The sequence below is a fragment of the Squalius cephalus genome, assembly GCF_949319135.1.
Source record: "Squalius cephalus genome assembly, chromosome: 15".
Taxonomy (NCBI): domain Eukaryota; kingdom Metazoa; phylum Chordata; class Actinopteri; order Cypriniformes; family Leuciscidae; genus Squalius; species Squalius cephalus.
The window spans coordinates 23,474,850-23,501,611 of record NC_137136.1 but is presented as its reverse complement, the minus strand read 5'-3'; the positions used below and the strand labels follow the sequence as shown (position 1 = coordinate 23,501,611).

At 36.3% G+C, this 26,762-nt stretch overlaps 3 protein-coding genes across 5 annotated transcripts in view; all 3 read right to left on the bottom strand.

Moving 5' to 3' along the window:
* Positions 1-1,286: 1,286 nt before the first annotated feature.
* rpl18 (ribosomal protein L18) lies at positions 1,287-9,229 on the bottom strand. The gene is made up of 7 exons (XM_079895497.1): positions 9,162-9,229; positions 8,448-8,534; positions 8,194-8,301; positions 4,132-4,230; positions 1,739-1,862; positions 1,550-1,619; positions 1,287-1,437 (listed from the first exon to the last, which is right to left on the bottom strand). Exons 1-7 carry the CDS (start codon positions 9,162-9,164, stop codon positions 1,362-1,364), a joined length of 567 nt encoding a protein of 188 aa, XP_079751623.1. The 5' UTR covers positions 9,165-9,229; the 3' UTR covers positions 1,287-1,361.
* Positions 9,230-9,702: 473 nt separating this feature from the next.
* LOC307172827 (mpv17-like protein) lies at positions 9,703-12,402 on the bottom strand. Its single transcript, XM_079895496.1, has 5 exons — positions 12,314-12,402; positions 11,212-11,697; positions 10,992-11,062; positions 10,861-10,890; positions 9,703-10,749 (listed from the first exon to the last, which is right to left on the bottom strand). Exons 2-5 carry the CDS (start codon positions 11,687-11,689, stop codon positions 10,630-10,632), a joined length of 699 nt encoding a protein of 232 aa, XP_079751622.1. The 5' UTR covers positions 11,690-11,697; positions 12,314-12,402; the 3' UTR covers positions 9,703-10,629.
* A 9,136-nt stretch (positions 12,403-21,538) lies between these two features.
* myh14 (myosin, heavy chain 14, non-muscle) overlaps positions 21,539-26,762 on the bottom strand; it is a 42,376-nt gene continuing 37,152 nt past the window's right edge. For 2 of the 3 annotated variants that reach the window (XM_079894808.1, XM_079894810.1), the window contains 3 exons: positions 25,894-26,066; positions 24,843-24,869; positions 21,539-22,556 (listed from right to left, as the gene is read on the bottom strand). In XM_079894808.1, the coding sequence (XP_079750934.1) occupies positions 22,367-22,556; positions 24,843-24,869; positions 25,894-26,066 (390 nt within the window). In that variant the 3' untranslated portion in view covers positions 21,539-22,366. The remainder of the gene's footprint in view (positions 22,557-24,842; positions 24,870-25,893; positions 26,067-26,762) is intronic. The other variant, XM_079894809.1, reaches the window with a different exon arrangement.

The window sequence follows — 26,762 nt, the reverse complement described above, 5'->3', positions numbered from 1 at the left end:
GAAATTAGTCAAAACAGGGTTTTATAGAAAGATATGCATCACAAACCGTATTTGTGTCTCTGAGCAGATGCTGTCAGCAGATTTGTCAGACAATTACGGTTTCTTACATCATGGCACAGACTGGTTTCATCTAGAAAGTTTTGTCCTTATATAGAAAAACCCAAGATGTGCGTCAAATTCGGTGGACTTCAATGTGATATCTTAGAGAGCGTGAGAACCTGCTTTTCATAAAGACTTCAGATTTTATCATTATAACCTTAATTTCGAGATGAAGTTGAAAATGATCAAGGCGGAAAGAAATTAATATTCATTGTTTGCTATCATAACACCATCACATGTGGCTGAAACCGCTCCTGACAGTCTGTTGAACTGTTTGTCCTGTGTACTGGAAATTACAACCACAGATTTACAGATCAAAGAGAGTCAGCTTCTGAAAAGTGTTTACTCACCAATAGCAAAGCTTCTTTGAATAGTGTCCAAACACTACGTGAATTTGTGTTTCCACATACTGCTGCTGCCACATCATTCCTTTAAGCTGTGCCATTTTACGTCTACATTTGCATGGCCATCCGAAATAATGTAGATATTTTTGCATTTTAAATGAGGGCATTACACTTTGTACGAGATTTCTTTAAAATCGCTAAAATTTCCTACAATGATTGAATTAGTTCTGTACTCAATTTATTTAAAATACACATAAAATGACCCTTTTTTTGTTCAACAGCAGTGTCATATAGTACTACTTTGTCAAACAAATTTTGAACATTTCTATTGCATGACAGGCTGAAAAAAAATTGGTGAATAAACTGGTGCAAAATGTGTCTAAGACTTAAGAATTTATCAACTTCAAGCACACAGAAGTAAAGATTCGTACAAATTTATATCAGAGCCTCAAAATCAAAAACAACCCATTGAACTATTTTAACACAAACTGCTCAGAACTGGTTTGTTCTGTGCAAATGTACGTGCAAGGTAAAATGGAAAATTCAAAGTTCAATCAAGGCCTTTCCTCTGACGTTAACTTCTTTCAACTCGACAATTATATTCTTCGCAATCTTTGAGTTTGATTAATTCTGAAACTGTATTGGAAGCGTGCGTATACACAGATGTCCCTGCAGTTGTAAAAGCATTTCATCATTAGGTTTGCTTTTCCACTTGATGTGGTGAAGTCACAGTCATTTCTGTGCTGCAGGTGCTTGTAAGGTGTCAATTTGGCTGCAGCAAAAATATTTTGCAGCATTTTTGAAGGCGCATAAAATAAGATCAAGAAAAGCAACTCCAAAAGATTGTATTTTGAATATTACCCAATCTTTATTTGCATTCCACATCGTACACTAAATAGAATACAAAAAGACATATGTTTAGTTCTTGTAGCCTCGGCTGGCTCTGCGACCACGGGCACGCTCAAACTTCCTGCCTTTGGAGCGCACATAGGGCCTAGAGGAGAGAAAAACATGCTCCGTTAAACGGTTCATCACAACTATCATCATTTATCAAATAGCCTCAAGCTCATAAAGGCTTGAAATGAACGTTCACATTGATCCCTTACTTGGTGTGGCTGTGGGGAGTTCCAGGAGCTTTTCCAAAATGCCTGTACACCTCTCTGCCCTTACGGGGTCCTGTTAGCAAAGAAGACATGTGCTTTAACAACCTGGAGCTGAAACCCTCGAAATACCAACAATTAAGCAATTTTGAATTTGTTTTCTACAGAAAGTATTCTTGCTTTGCACACACGTACCAGACAACAGAACGGTGCCCTGTCCTCTAGGTGCAGTGAGGGCCAGCTGGTCAAAGGTCATGATCTGTCCACCAGCCTTCAAGATCCTGTGGCGAGCACCGTCGGTCACCTTTAGGGCACACACCTGTGAGGCGGCACAGGAAAGAGAAATAATGTTCATTTAGATATCCAGACAACTTCAGACTGCACGCACTCACTTCTGGGTGAAAACCACCACAAGTATTAAAAAAAAAAAAATCATCCAACAGAACCTTTAGGACTGCTTATATAACAAAAAACATCTAAAGCATAATTTAAACATCCATGTCATCTCTCTAAGACATATATATACAAAGCCATAAATATTGTGTTCCTAAATTTTTTTTAATAAATTGTAGGGTACTACACTCGTGTACTACTAATAAAAATGCTCTGATACCAACAACCGATAACAGGCAGAGTGTGTACAGTGTTTGGGTCTTGACAAAGAATAAATTCTTAATAAATTATATTACAACAACATAAGTACAATAGTACTATAGAGGGCAACAGTTGAGTTGCAGAAGCAAAAACTCTTTTCTCCACTGGGAAATAGATAGTTAACGATAACTTGTAAACCTTTAAAAGACAAACCTACTGTGAGCTACAAGGTTGTTAAATGATAGCATTTGCTTGTTAAAGCTGTTAGCCCGCATCATTTCAACTTGATGCCTATTAGAACTAGGGCTGCAACAACTAATCGATAAAATCGATAATAATCGATTATGAAAATCGTTGTCAACGAATGTCATTGTCGATTAGTTGGTCTGCTCACGTCACGGGGAGCGTTACTGATGACGTCCCTTTCATGACAACGCAGTCACGCGAAATGGCAGAGAGTAATCGGAGAGAAACATCAGCACGGCAAGCAAAAACTGTATATTCTCATTATATGAAGATGTGAAAATGGTATAGTCTAGTTTAATTCAATGCTACTGTGTAAACAGCTTTGTTTACTAACTTCGGGACAATCACACTAGATCTATTTTGTATCGAGCATCAGGTTGCGCAATCAGTTCGCTCGCAACATAAGTGATGGATTAAAATAGCGCTACCGCAGAAGTAGGTTAAATTAAATGGTATTTACAAAGTGAAGCACTAAATATAAAGGCAGTTAATAACAGCAGCAGTAAAATATTGTTTTTTAGTCACTGTAGTCAGTGGTTTTCAGCGAATGCTTGTGCAGTAATACATCATTTTTCCTGTACTTTTAATCAAGCCTGTTGTCAGCTGCGTACCTCCATTCCGCTCTCTTTTTATAGCATTTGTCTACTATGTAAGGGATAATCCCGCTTATTACATGGCTACCCACCAAATAAATCAATAATTTTACACAAAATATTGATTTAAAAAGGAGTTTATTGATTTAAAAATGATTGTATTGCTTCCGCTAAAGAAAATACTCCGTTCCGTCTCTACGGTTAGAATCCTGCGTCCATAGCAACGCTCTGTTTATCTGGTGTGTTATACTTCGCAGCGGTCTGTTATCAAGAAATAACAGATCGCATTCTACATTGGAATTCAAAATCTGCTGCTTAATATCTTATTACAAACATGTTTGTGTCCTAATTTCATAATGTGAAGTTTATATGAGCAGCGCAACTCAATATTTTGTTTTGTTTATTTATATTTTGGATATTTAAAGAAGTTTTACTGTTTAAAAACTGGACAAACTTTTGTGTTTGGGGTTTAAAATGTAAAAATTAAAGATTATATTAGTAAAACTCAATGTGTGGCTTTTGCACTTTTTAAAGTACACTTTTACACATAAATACCCTGATTTAGGGTTTTATTTAGTTATAAACAAAAATCAAATTGAATTTAAAAAACCTATCCGATTAATCGATTAATCGAAAAAATAATCGTCGGATTAATCGATTATCAAAATAATCGTTAGTTGCAGCCCTAATTAGAACAGTAAATGTCATGTGGACGTCTATAAAAATAAATGTGCATTTCACTCATGCATTCAGATGGAGATGCAGGAGCGAGTTTCATAATTCTACAAACCCGGGAATGCACTGCTCACGTGGTCAGTCACATGACTGTCTGCTGTAAATAAAAACGTCTGTATATAAATAAACAAAAATGGTATATATATTATGATAGTTGTCTCAAATGAATGCTGAAGTGACTCAAGAGCAGCTCTGGAGATGAGCTTCACATGTGCATGAGTATGTGTAGTAGACCAAACGGCGAAATTCACAGAGGGACACGCAAAACAAGCTGACTTCAGAAAGGGCCGCTTGATGATAATCCAACTTCATTCGAATGAATTACAAAATGTAAACCGAGGTACCAAAATGGACGTGGACAGTTGGACCGTAAACACAAAGCTTATAAGACATTAACCGCACTTCCAATGTCTGTCTTACCTTCAATTTAGGGATTTTGTGAATCCTGACATCATCAGTAATCGTTCCCACGACAACAGCAGTCAGGTTTTCACGGCCTGGAAGCTTCATCTTACGGATCTAGAGGCAAAGAAAGAAGAAAACTTTGCATGAGACAAAAATGAGGCAAGGTTTAATTAGGACTGTGTTAAAAATATTGATTTCTCACCAGTTCTCATTTTGGTAAACCAATATCAAAATACAAGTAGTGGAAGGGATATTTCACCCAAAACTAAAAATTCTGACATCATTTAATCACCCTCAAGTTTTTCTAAACATGTATTAGTTCTATGGATCTTAAAAGATGATATTTAGAAGAATGTGGGAAACCAAATAGTTTCTGGCCACCATTGACTTGGAAGTCTATGGGGACCAGCAATTGTTTGGTATCCAATTTTTCAGTCTATGCTGTTTTAAGGTGATGAACAAAATATTGTGTTAGATATGAAACAATGCCATTACTTTACCATTACAAACAATTTAATTACTAAATTCAAAACATTAATACCGCTTTCAGTCCGTAACTGCGGAAAGACGTCAATAAAAGCTACAAAAAAAAATCCAGAGAGTAGCATTTTGCTAAATATATACAAATAAATAAATTATTTGTACTTAACCTGTTCTTCAATAATTTAAGTATTTTGAATAAATTGACAGCTACAGTTTAACCCTTGTGTTATGTTTGCGGGTCAATTTGACCCGTTTAGATTTTCTAGTTGTTGGAAATAGTGGTTAACCTATGTTTTTTTCCTTGATATTTTGTGACTTTCTCATTTATCATCATGAACATGCATGCAAAGTTTCAACATGCTGGTGTTTTTTGACATATACAAACAAAATTAGGCCTAAAAAAAAAAAGTTTTTTGGTTCCGGTTTCTGACCGACCCGGTCAATTTATGTGCGACCCAAATTTATTTTATGAGCTTGGGGAAGAAATTACAAATTAAATAAATACACAAATAAAAAACTTTGAGGCGAACTATAATTTACGTTTTTGTACAGCACCGTTTTTGTATAGCACTCTTGCGATGCAAGACAGAGTCCTGCACGGGTCCGATTTTGTAAATCCGCACTTTATCGCCAGGTCATACAGAAGTTATTACACGACAATTAACACAAGGACAACTTCAGCCGAAGAAGAAGAACATGGCTAACGTTACCACAAAACTGAGTAGTCTTATAACATTTTACCAATCGAACAGACGCGGCTACAAAACTAATATCGGCCACGCAATTTTGTCTATCCCACATTTGACAATTTTGGGTTCAAACACGCCCTGCACACCACACATACTTGAGTGTTAAATTTGAAAAATACTGTTCGATAGAACTGCTTGGTTTGTTACCAGAGTTATCTGCGTGCTTCCTCAGCGATGAAGTTTCACATTTGTGGCTGTCCAACACGAACATGCAGCAAAGCCTTTCACAATATTTTCTTCAGATAACTCCAAATTTCTCCCACACACTGGACTTGATTTTTGATGACGTATTGTCGACAACTTTACAATCTCCACTAGCTATTCTTTTCTTCAGCTCCTCAGCAAGCAGATCGCGCGCACGGTTATGAGGAATTTTTAAAAGTGAAATTAGCCTAGGTAACGTTATAGATCCTGGGTGGGCGTGGCGCGTGGGCACAAATAAACTGATGTGGATTTTAAATTATTTTATCAACTTGAAATACAAGCATATTTTTGCAGATGTGTTCCTAAAAATATGCATATATTTTTACGTTTGCATGTGATTGTTTTAAACCCGTGTTTAGACCTGTGTTTCCCCCTTTTGTATTGAGGTTAATACTATTAATGGTATTAGAGGAAACATTGCTTGAGATGTCTGGTTTTTTGGAGTAGAAAAAAGTACACACATTTAAAATCAGCATGTGTGTGTGTGTAACATGCTGGGACACACAAGGTGGTATAGGTACATGTAGCCTACATGTAGTATAGGTAGGCTATGTTATGAAAAAATAGAGTACCCATCGCTACTGTAAAGTAAAATAAAAAAATATTATAATAATTTCCTACCTATCTCTTGCTGCCACTGAAAAAAAAACAACAACAACAACAAAAAAAAACAATCCTACCGACCCATGACCTCAATTGACAACCAACCGTTTTTTTTTTTTTTAGGCCTTACTATTACGTTCGTGATGTTCGCGGGTCAATTTGACCCGCATATTTTAACGCTCTAAGGCAACTGTACGGACCCAAAATAATAACATTTCTTGGTTATACTTTATTTTTTTTTACTACCTTATGAAGCTAAAAGATTAGGTTTTCCACACTTATTTCAATACAGAAAACTATTTTGTCAGCCACAGATGGTAAAAATTACCTATCATTTATTTTTTTCAAGCTACCTGAAATATTAAAACTTTTTTTTTTCTTGATATTTTGTGACTTCCACATTTATCATCATGAACATGCATGCAAAGTTTCAACATGCTGGTGTTTTTTTTTTGACATATACAAACAAAATTACTATTACGTTTGTGATGTTCGCAGGTCAATTTGACCATCATAGGCAGCTATTCAAAAGCAACTGTACAGACACAATAAAAACATTTATTTTATGTATGTCAGGGCATCAACTCCAGTTCTAAAGTGTATCTAAAAGTGCTCTAACCCAAACACACTTGAAAAAGCTAAATCATGGTGTTCAGAATTAATTGCAAATTACAAATGAAAATCTTTGACAGACACAGATAGTAAAATAAGCTCTCATTTATATATTCAAGATATCTGAAATATCTTGAGACTTCGACATAGACAGCATGAAAAATGAGCTCAGATTAATTGATTAATTGTTCAGTTATGATGTTCCAAGTTAAAAAAAATGTATATGCAAATATATATATAAATATAATGTATATTCAAATTTTGTCAAAACAAAAGTTTTAAAAAATGGTTAAAAAACATTTTCATTAAATCATATCTTCAGATATATATCTTTTGGAATATCTGACAAATGTTGATATTAAAAGTTTACAGTTTGTACCTGAATCTTTGTTGTTTTTCATAGTGTGATTGAGGAATTGTATTGAATCCAATTAGGGTCAATTTGACCCGAACCATAAGGGGAGTACACAGAATTCCAACACAAGGGTTAAAAAGTTATTATAACAACTTCCATATGTAATGTAATTGTGTGCATATACATCAGTTCATTTTAACCTTTAATATTATAGTAAAAGTTCAATAAACAGTTTACAGCATTAGTTGAGAGATTTATTTTCCTTGAGAAAATTTGTCATGTACTGTACCTCATATACATCTAAATTAATCGATATCAAACCATAATGGAATCGAAACGCAAGCTTGTGAGTAGAAATCAAATTGTGAAATCTGTGTTAATACCCAGCCCAATTAATAACACGCAAAAGGTCATGTGCAAACGAGATCTACGGGAGTAATGCCTGCTACAGAAGTAATGCCTGCTACAGACTGTGTAAACTTGGGTATGACATGCATGTTGTAGACTGTACAATGATGACACCTATTGAATAGTAGGCTACGACGCAAGTTAGTATAGAATAAAACGTCATCAGCATGCGCTAGTGATAAACAAATAGAGCGAGATGAATCGCACTTTGGCATTTGTGGTTTTTATGTGTGCTGAAAAAAAAAAAAAAAAAGCAAGCGAAAGAATATGGATGCGGTCATGGCTAGGGAAAAGAGGCCAAATTGACATGCCAATTTTGCAAATGGAGCTTGAGGTAAGTAGTTATTAGTTTTAGCACCATGTCACTTTGATCAATAAGGCATTTAAAGGTGCATTTTTATTGGCTAGCCAGTAGACGTAGATCGTAGCAGCAAACACACTGTGAGATGATCATGCTAAATCTCTGACAGTGAGAAAGTTATCGCAGTCGATCTTTGGTCGCAAGACCGTGACAACAGCCGTCTTTGAGCCTCTCTCACTGTACGACGTAGGACCACCGTTTAGGAGCCACGACCACAGAAATCACCACGATTGGTCATCTTTCGTCTGGGACAGGCCAAAATCGTAGTGTGTACCAGGCTTAACACTGTGGTTCAAACTCACCAGTCGGGAAATGGACAGAGGCGGGCGGTTGGTCTTGCTCATGAAGAGTCTCCTCAGAATGACCTTGTTGAAGGGAGCATCAGAACGACGAGACAGGAATCTGTACAACTACAACACATAACAAAAAAAGTGAACTCATAAAATTAAAGGGAAAAATTGACAACTCATCCAACTAGACAGATAAATGCAGCAATACGTTTTAAACTGTAGTTTCTTGCTTACTTATCAGTGTTGAGTATCATGTTGGTTCTTACCTTGACCAAGAGCCTCAGGTAAATATCCTGACTTTTGGGCTCCTTCCTGTGAACCTTACGGTCCTTGTTGTGTCTGATGTCAACTCCCTGGGAGATTCAACAAAATACGTCAATTACACACCAATAAAAAGCATCGTTTCACAAAAATGTTGAATTAGCAATTTCTCCACATAAACACTAGCTTGAGAACTTGCACATATTTGAGCAATAATGGCGAGCACAACGAAAAAAATAACTTGAAGTGAAAAACATCTTCTTTACCATAATTCATATTTGTCTCAGATAAGATGTAACTCATGTGTCTGTGAGAGCCGAAAACTGCTAGCACTAGTAAAGCTAGCTTAGCCAACACGAGTTTGCTGTAGTGTTTTTCCTTCTACCCAGTCAACTAAATTAAATACCAGTATGTATTTTATCTATACATTTATAAACAGGAGATTAATGAGACAGTAACACGCTATTGTCAGAGTATGTACGGCAAGTATTTTTAAACACGACAAATGAACGGGAGTCTCAGCTCTGCGGCCCGATGTGCGTTAGCCGGCATTTACTTATTAATTTCAAACACTATCCACAATAATACCTATATCTATTCATTTATAGCGCTATGTAATGCTTCTAAACATCATCTGCGGCAGAACTAGAACACATATCGCTGAGGATGGAGGAAGATTTTGGATACTGGTAGATTCCACAAGATATCAAGCTACCTACCATCTTGGACTCAGAGTGAAAAGGGAAAAAGAAAGCTCGCGAGAGGACGTATAGCGAGATTACGGAACGCCATGAGTCATGTGACTGAAAAAGGCGCGTCCGGATAGGCTCACGCCTCCTGTCACTGAAAAACACATTTCAGTGTACACTGGATATGGAGAGAGTAGGCTACAGTCAAATTCATACTAAACGGTGTTTAAGCAAACAAAAATAGCTAAATTAAAATGTAGGGCCTATAATAGTACAGCAGTGTGGTCTATCTCAGCTACATAAAGTTTAAAAGACTTTGATTGCAAAGTTATTATAATGAAGACATATCTTTATTGTGATAATTATAACTATAGCCTACATGTAAGCCTATTATTCCTATAGTTTCCTTTGAAATATTCCATAAAATCTCTCTTAAAATCAGCATACAACTAAAATTCACCTAATCAATTTTCTGAATGCATGGATTTTAAGTGAACAATGTAATTAAAAAAAAAAAACATTTGGTTCCACTTTATATTAAATGTCTTTATGTACTAAAGACACCTGATTTAGAGTGTGACCATTTTTTGACCACATAATGTTTAATAGAACCAATTTCCCACACCTACATTATCATTTTCTTGATAATCCATTTCACTGTGGAAGAAAAGATCTGTCACTACTTTCGATTCATTGCAAATTTTAAAAGAATGAGTGGAAAAATTGGGGTAACAAAAAAAAAAGTTTATTATGTAGCATAATTGACCATTTAAAATATTCATTTATTTGTACTTTACCTATAGGAGACAAGGAAAATGATTTGTTAAAATATCAGTTGTTAAAGTGATAGTTCACTTTGAAATTAAATTTTGGTATGTTTTAGCTTACCTCAAGGGCATCCAAGATGTAGGTGTCTTTTTTTCCGCAGTAGTTTCAATTTTGATATTTTTAGGTCAAACCGTTCTTGTCTGTCAGTCATTTAATGCAGGTCTGTGGTCACTGTCTCAAAGAGCATCCATCTATTGTATATATCTATGCACCAGTCTGCGTACACGTCACACAATAGGAAGCGCCCGCGCCCTCAGATCACTTGGACGTGGCTGTGTACAAAAGGTAAAAACGATATAAATACTGTTCGTTTTCTCACACAAACCGCTCGTTTCGTGTCTTAGGCCATCAATGTGTACTTACGATGGGGAATTGTTTTAATTTGGACTCTGTGCATGCTCTTTGAGATAGTGACCATAGACCTGCATTAAATGACTGACAGACAAGAACGGTTTGACCTAAAATATTAAAATTGAAACTACTGCGGAAACAAAGACACCTACATCTTGGATGCCCTTGAGGTAAGCTAAAACATACCAAAATTTAATTTCAAAGTGAACTATCCCTTTAAAAACGTCAGTCAGCTTTAGTGCATCTCTTATATGTAGTTGCATATGCATAGTATGTTGCATATTTAGATATTCAATGGCAAGCAGCTGTGGAATAAAGCTCAGTTCAGGAAGTCACTCTTCTGTTGCTTGAAATGACACAAGAAGACAGTCCAGCCGAGAGCAACTCCTCCGACAAAAAACGTACGAGCCACTGGCGGGATCAGGGAGAAGTTCACAGCCTGAGACATGAAGAATATAATTAGGAAACAAATGAAGAAGCATCTTAGAAACAGATCTGAAAGATCAACAAATGAACAAATATATGTATGTATATACAGTGTGTATAGTACCTGCATTGCTGACCAGTACACCACTCCAGTCTACCAGAAAGAGAAACAAAGAGTAAATCAATGTGTCAAAATAATCCAGAACCTTTAATATTTACACATGTTCAATCACTCTTGTGCTCTTTAATGTTTACCTTATAAGAGGTCCAGAATTTATTTCTCCAGTCTTCAAGGGGATCCTCTGCACCCTCCAATGCGCTCAGCCCTTTAGAAGTGTAATAAACACTTTAGTTTATCATTATTCATTCATTTGTGCACCAATATATTTTTGTATTGATTTTGCTTGAGTATCAGTGGAAGTGGAAATTCCTCAGTTATTCCTTTTGGTGAGTTATATTCATTGCTGATTCTCACCAATGTAGAAAGCACTTATTGTCATAGGGGCCGCAAACAGCTGGTCTAGAAACACTTTGAGTGACACTCTTTTGGCCCCTCCCCCTGGAAACATCCTCTCCAGTCCTCGTAGCCAATGGTAATTGAAGTTAGCATGGAAGCAGAACCCAACCAGTGCCACCCGAGCGGTCTGGGCCCAGTCGATGCCGTGAAGCTGTGGAACATGTTGGACTGGAGCTGATGTTTTATTTTCTTCTGGGTCACTTATTTTGGTATTATACAGATCATCTGTCTTTGCTTCTCCAGCCACAGTAACTCCTTCAGTGGACATCTTAGATGGATCTTGTCCCATTCTATCTGGTTTGTGTTCTGTCACTTTGTCCTGAGCTTTTCCCATCATGCTTTGCTGAATGAGGTCCGCTGTGGCAAACAGGGTTGTGTATCCCAGCACATTAGGGATGTATGGATGGGATTTGAACAAAGTCCATGCTCTGTTCATGATGACCGCTGGACAGGGATAATAAAAGCAAAGATTTCATTAAACTGAATAGGCTCAATCTACAATAAATGTCATTTTATCCTTTTAATTTGAGGTTTTAAAGTCACCATGAAATCAAAATTCTAATTTTTTTGCACCCCCATTTCCCCTCCCACTTGTAGCAACATCTCTTCTCTTCTCTGATGATGTGTTTACCGGCGTGAGGGCGGGACAACCTGTCACTCACATGACATCACAGCAATAGCAACTCACTGCAGAGCCAATGGGTGGAGCTTGATGTCCAGCTCCGCCTCATTGGACTTAATGGGTGGAGCTAGATGCCCATAACGCTGGACGTTAACGCCACCCACCCACACACTAACCCTATGGCTAATCATAACTCCGCCTATTATGTCCAGAGAAGGAGAGCTGGACGTCATATGGCACTGCAGTGAGCACCACTTGAACCATAATGGACAAATTAAAGTCCCAGCGTACATTTTTTCTTGTTCAATGCTGTTCCAATCAGATCAAAATAGGGAAGAAAAGACTATAGCAACTTCTGTTTCATGCTGACTTTTAAGTTTTTTAATAGTTACAAATGACAATTTAAGTTGAAATAATATGTTTGTTTTTGTAACTCACCATGTAGCTGTCCTGTTTTAAGAATGAATGACAAATCTCAAGGTTCACCCTGTTGTATCCCTCTGATTGATTCTTGTAAACAAAGCTGGCTGATTGGTCAAACATAGACCAATCAGAGTTTGTTTTGAGGTACAAAGTTCAAAGTAGCAAGAATGAGTGTTTATGATAAGGTTTATCAATGCCAGAATGTGAGAAAAGAACACGTGGTGAGAACCAGGGAACATTTGAGGGAATGTATTCTGAAAGGGAATTTAAAAAAAAATAATCAGTATATAAAACATCCTTACTTAACCTACTTAATAGTAAAACACATTATAATCATACATAATGAAATGCAGAAATCAGATACAACGTGAAGTATATGAAGCTCACCGATGTTAAACTTGAGAGAAGAACATTCTGACACCAGGCTGAAAGCAGAGGTTCTTCAAAACCAACAGAGAACATACGCTGCAGTGACATGTGAGAAGCCGCACTAAATATAGTGAAGAGTCTCCTGTACACACCCCACTGCTTATGTTACCATAGTGCTGAATGATAATGGACCAATAATTCATATAACCAACGAATCTCACAAAAATTCAAGCAAGATGCCATTGGCAAGTTAACATCTGGTTCAGTGTTGTTAACTGACGCTAAAAATATCACAAACTGCATTCGTTATATGAAATAAGACTATAATGAAATAAAATAGAACATAATGAAAAACTTGAACTTGAAAAAAAAAAAATTAGAAATAAAATAAAATAATTACTAAACTAAAACTTAAATAAATATAAATTAAATTAAATATAAATTAAAGCTAAATAGAGATATTTAAATTACATGCCGAAACACACTTTTCACTCTGTCGCTGTTAAATTAGTCTATTAACAATATCCAATACAGAGCACATGACAATTCTCTCTTTTTTTAATTTTTGAGTGAACTATCCCTTTAAGAATTAATTTCAAATACGATGCTCTAATGTGGATATAGATGGTAGACTATCTTATTTTCTTTTAAGTCATTTATTAAGCATTCATAGTTCAATTGAATATGTTCCTGCTTTGAATCATGTCATATTCCCTGTCCTCTGGACCACGTTCCATTATGTTGAACGTCCCCATAGATATGTAAAAACAACATTTTGTGTGAGGGCTGAAATGTGAAGGCAATTTGTGTGTGGCAACCAGTAGAGCTCTCAGACAGGAGAATGTGTTAATGAGGATCTGAGATTAAAGAGATCAATTAAAGGCCCGTTAAGCGCTTAACCGGTGCGCTGCGTTTGCTAACACTTAACAAGCGCCGTTTTTGACAATGCTTAAGGAAACCGCACGGCATGAACCAGTTGACTTCTTGGTAATTGCTTTTCTTTTCATTCTGCTGCACTTCTCTGTCCTCTTTAATGGCGCGGTCTTGCCACCCTTTATCTAAGCAGACAAAGAATCGTTCACTGTGGCATCATCGCCGAATCAATGCCACCCTCCCCTCGGTCATTCATTCACTCTCTCTCTGTCTCTCGGTCAGTCAGGGTGCAGGACTGGATCACCTGTGCAAAGCCATCTGGTTCCCAGCTTCGCATTTCAAAGTGGACTCTTACTGAGTAACAGAAGGTAGGTGGTGCTTTCATATAGAAAGATTGATTATCAGGCTTTTAGAGATCTAAATCTTAATTTGATGTTATACTGAATGTTATAGTTCTGCTCCTTTAGTTTTACAAAATGTTAACATTCTGAGCCTAAGCTATCAACATTCATTGGCAATATTTTCTCATATTTTCTCCTCATTTTCTCCCCGAAGCTATGCGTCCATCCAGTATTTTGACCTTTGAGCCAGGGCCGGAGCATGGAGTGCCATGGGGTCGGGATCTTTTTACTTTCGTGACCTCAGCAGCTGGTCACATGATGAGGACTTTGCAAAAACCACGTAAAAACAAGCCATCAAAACGACAAGTCAATCATCGTAGGTTTCTACACAACATGATACAGAGGTATGTTATATACAGCCTATATGCATATGTTTATGTATATGCTTAAGTGTCAACGGTTGGATCATTATTGCAGTGATTATTATGTTTCTAGCATGTTATATGTTTGGCAGCAGTTCTTCTAACCCGAATTGATGGAGTGTGAAGCTTTTCATTTCTTAAACATTCCATGTATGAATACACATCATGGCCATATTCCAGGATGACAATGTCAAGATTCATCAGGCTCAAACTGTGAAAGAATGGTTGGGAGGGAGAAAGAATCATTTTCACACATGAATCAGCACCTGAATTTTAGCAGTCATCATTTTAGTCTTCAGTGTCACATGATCCTTCAGAAATAATTCTAATAACCTGATTTCAAGAAACATTTCTTATAATTATATTGAAAACCACTGTTTAATATTTTTGTGGAAACCACAATACAATTTTCAGGACTCTATGACAAATATAAAATACCAAGCAACAGAATTTTTGTTAATTATATAATTATGAATATATATATATATATATATATATATATTCAATGATTATAACTAATATTCCATCCGCCTCTACACAGGAAATTTGCAGAAATAGAGGCAGCGAACCACAAGCTCGCTTCTGCTTTATTTTCGACTGAAAAACTCCCAGATCATCTAACACCCAGTCTGTCTCACATTGCAAAAGAACCCTCAACCCTCAACGCTCAACCTAAACCCTCAAAAAAAGGTAAAAGAGCTTACTTTTTATTTTCACTGGTCTGGAACCAGTTTGATGACTCCTTGTTCTGTTTTCTACAGCTATTGAAACTTTTATAAATGCTGACAAAACAGAAGGTCTTCCTGAACAACAAGAAGATGTCTGTGACCTCTGGACATTGGACAGTCTTATGGAGGCCAATGCGGCTGATAAAAGTTTCTCACAGTGCAAGTCCTTCAACAGTACCGGCACAAATCTGAGAACTGAAAAAAACTGTAATGCTGCAATAAAAAACAACCCTGGACACACAATGGAAGGCAACAGCTTCGAAAGGCAACCGCCATCTACCGATTTAGAAAGCTTCGAGGAGAGTGTGTCCTCCTGGTTGGGAAGCATTGAAAGAACAAGAACGTATTCAAAACCATGTCTCACCAAACACTCGGACATGAAGTTGTTCCCCACAGGTGTTGAAGTGTCAGACCTGTCACCCACTTCCCCAGTGATTTCACTTTTGTCGTTGGATTCATGCGATTTGGAGGTTCAGATGCTCATTGATGCTGAGCACGGCGTCCAAACGCAAGATCGCACAATCGTTGAGAGTCTTCAAATGGATATAATGGATGACCTTGAATTACTGGATTGTTATGATAATCATGAAGATCTGCTGATCCAAAACATTGATCCTAAATGTAAAATGGCTGATTGGATGGTTCACAGTGAAGAGGACTTACTGGAAACCAGCACATTTCCAAGCTCTCTGGATTCAGATGTACAGAACCTAACAGGTTTTGGCGTTGGAACCAGCAGTTTGAGCCAAGACGGTCAAGAATTTGAATTTGATGTTCTCTGCAATCAAGAGCCACATAGACGTAGTTTCCATCACAATCAAACAAACTATTCCATGAACCACAATAACATCCTAGAGGGCCATTTTGGTAGGGTTGAGCCTTGCATGAGGACGGATGGAAAGGAGGATGGTTACTCAGATACAGATTTGTCTGCCTTGGATGGTATTGTTTCAAGCCACCACATGTTCCCGGCGCTTGAGAATCAGCAGGACTCTCAATCCAAATGGATTGACCATGACATCTGGGAACAACAGCCTCTAAAAAGCTCACACAAGAACTATTCAAGTCCAGAAACGGATCAGTATCTTATAATGCAAGACACTGATATCAGAAATATTGTGCAGGTTGAGAATCTCAACCAGACTGGATCAGGTCTCCTGTGCCCCATAATGTGTTGCCTTGAAGGCTTTTGCTATCATAAAGGAGAGTCGTGTTTTTACTCCAAATTCAGAGGCAATCAGAGTAGTCACAACTTTGAGGGCGTGGCTAGATCTTTCCCTGCTACATTACATAAGATCCACCCCACTCCAATTCCAACTCCGCCTCTAGATGATGATTGGTTGTTCAGTAATATTGTTGCAGAGGACGAGGTGAATACATTTGGAAAGTACAGGTCCGTCACTGGACAGTAGTGTAGTTATGAAATGTGTATATTAATTTAAGTTATTAAGTTGAAAATTACAAATTTTCAATAGGAATCTGTGCGATCCGGAGTTTCGTGCGAGTGCGAGGATGAAAAAGTTCCTCAAGCAGATTTCGCTTATGTTTAAGTTGGTCACATGACTGGTTGGTCAATGAACAACAGAAAACTGCTTGGTTTGAATGTGACTCAGAGATGTAATGATACAAACGCTATTGATATTTTGCCCACACCTTTATTACGTTCATGATTTTATGATCATTTCTGTGAAATGTTTTTGTCCGTGTTGTGAAATTAATTTCTCAATTAGTGAACTATTTTTCTGTAATAAAGACTGTATAGGTATTGTAACATTTTATATAGAGGACTAGGAGTGCCACTCTTTAAATTATAAATGTATTTTAAAAAGTGTTAAGTACATTTATTGTTATACATTACATTATGAACATGAATTAAACTGTTTTAAAGGGGTCCTATTTTGCTTTTCCATGTTGCTGTTTGAGCATAAAAAAGATCTGCAAGGTTACAAAGCTCAAAGTCCACTCCAAAGGAAGATATTTTATTTAACAGAATCCCCTTTTTAAGGACTACAACAAACGGCTCGTTTGGACTACAATAAAAAATTTTCCAGATCTTATGAAGTCATAATGTTACTCATTTAAATAATCCACGCCCACGGAATACGCAAAAAATGTGTGAGGCCTGGTTTAGAGAAGATAGTGTTGTCGCTATGTCAAAGAGATGCTGTTTTTACATTTCCAAAACTCATTTGTTTGACCTTCCTAAGGCTGACGAACTTAAGAGTGGTTAAAACTTAAACGCTGCACATTTTATGGAGAACAGCTTGTTTTCTGTTGCTTTTGTAAGCTCTCGCTTTTGTAAGACGGTTCACCGCTCCTTCGGAAAATTAACCATGGTTTTCTGATCGATTACTGTTTGTATTACCTTAGTTTTCCAACAAATATCACGATTAAATGGTGTATAACATTGTATTTATAATGTATGAGATAATTACAAAAAAACACACCACTCTGAAACGTCCTGTGAAATCCGTGCTTGCAAAGTCTGTGCATGTTTCTTGTTCGTTAACATTGTTAGGGTCTGAATCGGGCTCGAACTGGTTTGAAATTGACACCATCCTCAATATTTACACTAGAGAAGAACTCGCAGTTATGGAGGGGCGGGATATTTCCCGAACAGACGCTAAGCGCTGCCAATCACAACACACTGGGCCAGCTAACCAATCACAGCACATTTCATATTTCGGAAGGAGGGGCTTCATCGAAATCGGCGTGTTCGAGCCAGACTGGGGAGAGAGGTGCTCTAATAATGTAAAATATGTGAAAAATAATGTTTTTTTTTTAACAATCAAGCATGAAAACATATTCTAGTTCACCTAAATAACAAAATCAAGACTTCGTAAAAGGGCATAGGACCCCTATTGTCTAAATGTTTATTTATTTATTTGAAGTGATTTATTCATTTATAATTTTATTGTTATAATTAAACATGCCTTAAAAATTTTTACATTTTAAATATCTATTTATTTATCTATCAATTTGAAAGGTGATTTATTGGTTTATAATTTTATTTAGTTTTGGTTAATAAACTGATAATTGATTTTTTCATTGTATTTTTAAGTGGTCCTCCACATTTACTGTGCTGATGGTGCATCGTTGATAGCGTGTTCGTGTGAAAATAAACCACACTGATTTCAAAACCAATGGTATATTAAAATTCACCCCGGTCTCATTTTATCATTATAGCAAAATAAAGCAAAAGATCAAATAAATTACATGGTTAAAAATTCAAGTTCCACAGATGCAAAAAAGCACACAGTCCTTTTCAGAAACACCTCAGATTCACACACTTATCTCCCCTGGAGTGTTAATACCTTTTCATACATATTCTCTGCTATTTTCCACTCATCTCACACTGGATTAAAGCTGCATTATATAAAGCACGAGTTGAGTATACCAAGACTCATTTATTAAACTAGAATATAGGACTTGAGAAATACGACTGTTTTTTTTTATTTATTCAAATGCTCTCCTAATTGAATTTTTGAGTTTGCAGATCTGCAAATCTATCCGATAAATGCACAAATCGATCAAAATGACTTTGTACATTTATCAGTGACAAAACACATTTTAGCAGCAATGTTGAGTTGCTTGAAAGGCAAACAGTCAGAGACATTATAGGCAGATATAATTTACGAATGCGTTTTAACATGGACAAATAAGTATAGAATAAAAACAATCTGTTGTACAAGGCTTGAGTCTTTTGGCTTGCGTGTGTGATTCTATAATTTTGTCTTTAACAGCATGGTTTCCTCCCTTTTAGTCAACATTTTACAACTGCATACAATTCCAGCTTGATTCTAGAGATCGGCAATTAAAAATACACTAAAATTTAAACATTATTGGGGCAAATAAAACAAATAAAGTATCAAAATGTGATCTATTACAGACATTTTACATACAGTGTAATCTGATATGAAAACCCTGCTTTCCGATTCATAGGACAGATACAGTGGCAAGTAGTAATAACTGTGGTAATAACAGTGTAATAACCCCATCAGTGCATCAGGGACTCAAAAGAACCTTGTAATTTCACAGGCTGAACAGATCTTAAATATGTTCTAATACTTATTGGTGACAAACAATTATTATTCACAGTTTAATACTGCTAAATTGAATCACTTGCAAGTGTAAGCCTGTGTATCAATACTGTAAAAAAAAATATTGTTTCAACTCAAAAAGTACGTTTTTGTGCTGCCTTAAAATTTTAAGTTTGGTCAGCTTGTGACAACTTGGATATTTGAGTTGACTAAACTTAACTTAAGCCAGAACAAACACTTTAAGTTAAAACAACAATTCTTTTTTGAATTTGCTCATCACCATACAATATCTAATTATGAAAATATTAGAGACATAAATACAGTGAAGGTTAAGAAAACTTTCATTTGACATGCCAAAGGATTCATCAATTAAATGAAAACAACCAATAAGCAATTGTATCCTAAAATGTATCACATCGCTGCCTGTATGTAAAAAGCACCTGTGAGAAGGATGTCTGAGTCAGATTATTGTTCAGCGAGACCTAATATTGCAATTTATTTATCAAATTCTAGACCTCGTTCTTATTATTTCACTGATTTTCAATGGAATCCATTTAGTATATTCCGCAGATACTACAGGCACTGTTGACATGCATACAGCTAGAATAATGTCCCTTTTGTCATCCATATGCCTCAGATTGTGTTCAACATAAACACTTTGATCCATAAATACTTACCACATTCAAAAAAGATCAAACAATCAAACAAAATACAATATGTCCTTTTGATAAAAAAAAAAAAAAAAAAAGTTACATTGATATAATGATATAATTAAGGAGCAACTAGCAGCCTTTGACCCCAGGGAAAAACAGGCAAGATGTCATATGTTCATGTCTTCCAGGTTCATTCCATAACTCTCAGAAATCCTGATAACAGACTTCTCACTCTTGTCAAAATGGTCTCAAACGCATGTGTTTGTGTTTGGTGTGTTAAATTCTTTTAGGCCCAATGCAGCTTATATGGTGAAAATGTATTTTTTTTTATTCCGTCCAGTGTTACTGACTGATAAAATAGTGTAAACCCAACCTTACCCTCAAAAGATCTTTCATTTTGCCTTGTTTTCACTTAAATTGCAAACTATACAACAACCATGTCATGTCTATGTGCAGCGGAAAAAAGTACAAAACAAAATAAATAGACTGCATACTGGAATTCTCATAATTAATAAAAATTACAACGAGTCAGTAGTCTGAAACTGGAGCCGATGTTTTAAGACATAAATTAAGAAATCCTAACTACCTATCTATGTCACTACCCACAAAAGCATCCCTTTAGAGCGACCTAACTATCTACACACAGTTTCTAAGAGGGAACGATCTGCAGCACAGATACCCTGAACTTAACAGGGAGTTGAACTGATAACTAAAGTTTGAGTGTGTATATTTGAAATATCTAATAACTTTTACTGCTAAATCTATATGGAAGTGAAATCTATCAACTTTGGCTGCTTTTTTTGTTTGTTAGAAGTCCTTTCATGTATTTTTTTACATTTTCTGTATCCCCATTCTTTTCTTATGGTCAGGTTATGGCTAAGATATAAAAGCTATCATGGATGGCTCAATTTTGTAGCGTATTCATTTAATAGAACAGCATTATTATCTTTCTCACTTTTCTGTCAGTTTAATACAATCATAGCTTTGTGCACATAAATTGTCATCTATGGAAGCTCCTTGTTACCTCAGAGTAAAAAATAAAAAAGTAACTGTGCGACAAAGTTGAACTCTTTCCCCTCCATTGACAGAATTTTCCGGCTTTCCGTGTTTACACTGTTATACGTTAGGAGGTGATATTACGCATCCTCTGAAAGAGAACAGAATCTCCGGATGCGAAAAAAGAGCAGAAACGAGCGCTAAAAGCAAAGCGTTGCAGTCTTTGAAAAGAAGAAAAAGGATTTTCTCAGCTTTTTGTTCAAAACGAACCCACATTCAAGTGTTGATAAAATAGAATGCATGAAGCTAGAATAAAATAGCAGAGGCTCTGTCCTTTCTTTTGATATATTGCATTATGTTCAGATATTCATTCAACAAAATACTCTTGGGGACATGAACGTTTTGTGAAAATTATCAAAAATGCTGGCGTTGGCTGCCAACTTAAATAAAAAACACTGGCGGGGAAAGAGTTAAAATAAGAAATATTCACACTTTGAGATACAAAGTCGCAATTACGAGATATTGCGCTGCATTGTGAGTTATAAAGTCACAGTTAGTAGAAACAAACTCACAACTGCGAGACATAAAGTCACGATATTGAGGAAGAAAATCGCAAGATGTAGTCACACTGAGATATAAAGTCACAATTACAAGATATAAAGTCACATTTTGACATGTAAAGTGTGAGTTGTAAAGTCACAACTGTGAGAAACAAACTTGCAACTGTGAGATGTAAAGTCACAATTAGCAAAAAAACTCGCAATTGCGAGATGTAAAGTCACAATATTGAGAAAGCAATTACAATATATAAAGTCACATTTTGAGATATAAGGTCACATTGTGATTTATAAAGTCGCAAATGCAAGGAACAAACTTACAACTGTGAAATGTAAAGCCACTGTGACATTTAAAGTAGCAAAACCTTTTTTTTTCTTTTACTCTGGGGTGGAAATGGGCTTCCATAATCATCATCTTTTGCCAAATCATGTTTAACAAAAAGCAAAGTTGTCTATTTATCTGAAGAAGAGCTATCACTTCTAAAGTTTAAAACACAGATATTCTAAAATACCAAAGAGATATCCTTGTACCTGTTCAGTTCTCAATTTCTTCAAACATGACATTATTTTAGGAGTGAGCGAGAGAAAGTTTTTCAGGGCTTTGAGGGTTTGATGGCTTGTGCGACTACAGACGATGCATTTTAGCCTGATGGTGGATCATCTGTGCAATACCAAATGGCCTTTGATTGCCATTAACATGCAAATTTCTCCCATACAAATGGCTTTTGATTGATTAAAAGAGTTTGAGGTGGCCATCATAATTTTGCCACATCAAGCCCGATATACTGCACCGATATACAGTACTTGTATTTCTCAAGAAATGTTGGGAAATGACAGGGTTTTTTCTCCCCAACTTTAAAACTGCAGTCCTTACTCACTGCTTGGTTGGTTTAAACAGTACTATAAGAATACTGCATCCGGCTTTCTCCATCTTGCATGCTAATTCATCTGTTCATTTAAAATCAATAAATCACATTAACTACTTTCAAGTTTATGTGTGACTGCATGGATGTTCTGTTATGTGTACGACTGCAAAAGCTATGCGAGTTAAACCAGTAAAACTGTTTATCTTTCACACACCCCCCCTTCTTATTCAGCGTCTGTAAGGCTGTAGGGGGGAGGGGGTCCCAGGGCGTTGTCTGAGGGTGTGGGGGTACCCGGCGGGCCGCTGGACGGGGTGGGTGAAGCACCTGGATCCTCAGAATCAGAGTTCTCCTGAGAAAGGTCATCCACCAGAGCCCTCCGGCCAGCACGCATGGAGATAGGGAGCGGAGCTCGCCTGAGACAGAGACAGAAACAGAGAATAATCACATGCAATTCATACACAAAAGGCGAAATACATAGACAGTGTCCCCGAAACATATTTGGCTTTTTTTAGACACTTACTGTGTCACACGAACTACATATTGCAATAAAATTATTGCAAAAAATGATAACCTTTTCTAGCCATTTTTGCAGTATAGCAGTTAATTCTGCTATAAAGAGTACAGAATCTCGGGATCAAAACACCGAAAGAAAGGAGCAAAAACAAGCGATAAAAGCATTGCTTATGCACGTTGTAGTATGAAAAAAGCGTGATTTTCTCAGCTTTTTGTTCAAAATTGAGCTTTATTATAAAACTTGAACCCACATTCAAGCGTTGATAAAAAAGAATGCATGACGCAAGAATAATTTTTTTTTATTATTGTTTAAAAGCAGAGGTTCTGTGCCCGGTTGCATAAAGCACCTTAAGTGTAATTTTCCCTTAAGTTCGCCCTTATGTTTCCCTTAAACCTAAGGGTGTTGCAGAAAAAAAACCTTAAGTGTTACTTAAGGGTTTCTTTAAGTGAAACGTCATAAACACTTAGAATTTCCCTTAAATGCTGTTTTTTCACTTAAATAATCCCTTAAAAAGCGTTAAGTGTTGCATAAAACCCCTTAACGGTCATTTCCCTAAGTATAACTTAAGGTTTGGAAATCGTAACCTTAAGAGTAACGCGGACAAAAATAAGACGACTTGGCTGAATTTATGGAACCAGCTGAAGATCATTATGTGCCAAGAAGAATTTTTAGGGATAGGGAGAACCCTTTGGACCATTTTAGCGATGAAAAATTGTTGCAAGAATACCGATTTGATCGACGCGCAATATTTGCGCAATACATCGCTAACAAACTAGAGAGCGACCTTGACCATGTCACACATCGCAACACTCTTTACCTGCGGTGTTACAACTGCTTATAGCACTGCGTTTTTTTTTTTTTTGCAACTGGGAGTTTTCAGTAGTGGGATATGTTTTACACGTGCATAAATCGGCTACCATTCAATAAATGTAGGCTACAATTAGTGTGTATCGGATTTTCAGGTGATATTCTCAGTTCATTCAGTTAACGGACGCCCTGAGGTAAAGTGTTCAGACTGCAGACTTATAGCAATGATTATATTTAATGGTACAGTACAGTCATAACATAACATAACGTACAGACATTATCTTAATTCCATAATGTCCTTAAACATAATAAACTGAGAAAGTGCGCGTCCGGTGTGTGATACAGTTGTCCTAGACGCGACGCGGCGTGTTAGTGTTTTGCGTATCTATGGCAACAACAGACTTTTATAACGTGAATCCAGGATCGCTGTCGTGAAACACTTAAATGTTTCCCTTACCTAAGAGAACCGTTTAAGAGATTATATGCAACACCCTTAAGTTATTCTCTTAGGTAAGGGGAAATCGCCCCTTAAGTATCACACTTAAGGGAAAAACTTAAGGTGCTTTATGCAACCGGGCACTGTTCTTTCTTTTGATATACTGTATGTTCAGATATTCTGGGGGCTATGAAATTGTTGTGAAAATTATCAAAAATGCAGGTGGTGGCTGGCAACTTAAAAAAAAAAAAACACTGGCGGGGAAAGAGTTAATTTAGAATAGTTATCAGAATTTCTTTCTTCTTTTACAGTGTAATCACTTTTTTGTCAAACGTTTTGCTTTTAATGTTTTGTTCTATAAACAAAACCACAATACAAAAACTCAAAACAAAAACACAAAACAAAACAAAAACTCAAAACAAAACAAAAAACAAAACTCAAAACAAAAAAACTCAAAACAAAAACAAAAAACAAAACTCAAAACAAAACAAAAAACTCAAAACAAAACAAAAAACTCAAAACAAAACAAAAACTCAAAACAAAAACAAAACTCAAAATAAAAACAATAACGCAAAACAAAAAGCGTTGTTTTGGTATTTTGTCGCCTAAATCAAAGACATTCATACATTTTGAACTGTGACTTAAGTGTTCAAATACTTTTTGGGGTCACTGTTTATGAACTGGAAGAAAGAAAGAGGGGAAAAAGAGGAAACTGAAATGATTAGTGGAACAGAGAATCTGTGATTCATCACCATTTATAAACAGGAAGTGACCCACAATCCAATGTATACTACACCATCTTTATACGCTTCAGAATAAATCAGTTATAAAGGACTGTCTCTAATCTCAACAGGGCACACACCACCAGAATCAAGAGGAGACAGGAAATGCTCAGAGAGGAACACAAAACACACAGTCTGACACTTTAGTATGAAAACCTACTGTTCGGACTTCTGACGTTCTGTGATGCTGAGTTGGTGTAGGAGACAAACACACAAATATGGATGGACACAAGACACATTAGATGAGTCAATGAAACATGCACACACAGTACAAAAAAAAAATGGATATGTATTAACACCTAAAAGACTGAAACTTTCACTGTCCTGTGACAAGTTTCCAGCAACAAGCAATTTTTCCATTCACACAGAACACTAAACTGTGCGATGTAGTCACAGCCAATGAGAAGATATTTGATATAGACTGTAAAAGGTGGATATATGCATGTTGTCTCCTTAAAGGGTTAGTTCACCCAATTACTCACTCTTGTGTCGTTTCAAACCCACAAGCTAGTTTACTAAAATTTGAGTGCTTTATGCATGTTCGTTGATTAATGTTTATATGTGAATGAAAGCATACATTAAGTTTGTTCATCATATAAATCGGTTGTGTCTCTTCTGAAGACTTGGATTAAACCGCTCAATTCATATGGATTAGTTTTACAATCTCTTTATGAACGTTTTGAAGCATCAGAGTTTTGGGTGAATAGACTTTCAATGGAGGGACAGATCATTAAAAATATCTTCATTTGTGTTCTGAAAAAGTCTTATGGATATTAACGACATAAGGGTGAGTAAATGATGACAGAGTTTGCATTTTTGGTGAACTAACCCTTTAAGGAGTTATTGCTACCCAATCTGAGCCTTTTTTTTGTTGGTTAAATAAAAAAAACATGGTCACACAATAGTTTAGGGTCCAAATTTCACTATTAACTAATTATTAACTATGATTTTTGCCTTAAACTCCTAATTACTGCTTATTAATAGTTAGTATGCAGTATGGTCATGCAGAATAAGGCATTAATATGTGCTTTATAAGTACTAATAAACAGCCAATATCCTAGTAATATCCATGCTAATAAGCAACTAGTTAATAGAGATAATTGGACCTTAAACTAAAGTGTTACCAACTTGCTTGTTGCTTTTTCATTTTACTCTCTTTGAATTTTACACACAAAATGGCAAACTTCACAACACACCATCATAATCCTTACCTGAGTTGGGATCGGAGAGTGTTGAGCTCGCGGTTCATGCTCTGCATGCCGTCGCTCATTTCCTCCATCTCTCGCTGTAGTTTCCTGCGCTGAGCGTTGGAGCGAGAGTTCTCTTCCTCCACCTCTTCTAACTGCCTCTTCAGCTGACGGAGACGCCCCATAGACTTATCCAACTACAAAGAGAAAGAGAGAGATTTTATCATTGTAGAATTGCAGTTGTACTGAACGACCCACAACCCTGAAGCGAATCCTGCAAATCCTGATATGAGTTTGTGTAGGTTAACAAAGGCTGGTTAGGTAACAGAAGCTACATGTGTTATGTAATATGGCATTTAAAAAAAAAAAAAAAAACCAGACTGAATCAATGATTAGTAGTGCTTTTTGGGATTCATTCCCTCAAGCTACGAGAGTCGAGTACACACTATTTTACCTTTGCCTCTTTTCCCCCCAATTTTAAAGTTTAGTTAATTTCCAAATCATTTGGCAATTTGAATTTGCTGTTTTAATGTGATTTATCTCAAGTTGATTCATTTGGTTAAAAGTAGAACTCCTTAGTAAAATGTTTTATGGAGAATTACTTTTTTGAAAGCTTATGAAGAAAATTAATGGAAAAAAGAATACAATTAGTTCAGTGTAACAAATAGTGCAACAATTATACACTAGCCCTTAGTTTCTATCCTTTGCCAATGTTATTTAGATTAAATAAACAAAATTATATATATATTAGGGCTGTCAAAAGATTAATCGCGATTAATCGCATCCAAAATAAAAGTTTGTGTTTGCATAATATATGTGTGTGTACTGTGTATAATTATTTTGTATATATAAATACACAGAAATATTTGCATACATATACTGTATATATTTAT

Excerpts from the sequence above, each read along its gene's own strand:
- rpl18 (XM_079895497.1), bottom strand. Across the intron at positions 8,302-8,447 it reads ACCTGAGGCTCTTGGTCAAG|TTGTACAGATTCCTGTCTCG; the intron begins GTAAGAACCAAC and ends TATGTGTTGTAG. Across the intron at positions 4,231-8,193 it reads CTCTGTCCATTTCCCGACTG|ATCCGTAAGATGAAGCTTCC; the intron begins GTGAGTTTGAAC and ends CTTTGCCTCTAG.
- LOC307172827 (XM_079895496.1), bottom strand. The coding sequence starts at position 11,689 with ATGAACAGAGCATGGACTTTGTTCAAATCCCATCCATACATCCCTAAT. Across the intron at positions 10,891-10,991 it reads AATTCTGGACCTCTTATAAG|ACTGGAGTGGTGTACTGGTC; the intron begins GTAAACATTAAA and ends TCTTTCTGGTAG. Across the intron at positions 10,750-10,860 it reads TGTACTGGTCAGCAATGCAG|GCTGTGAACTTCTCCCTGAT; the intron begins GTACTATACACA and ends TTCATGTCTCAG.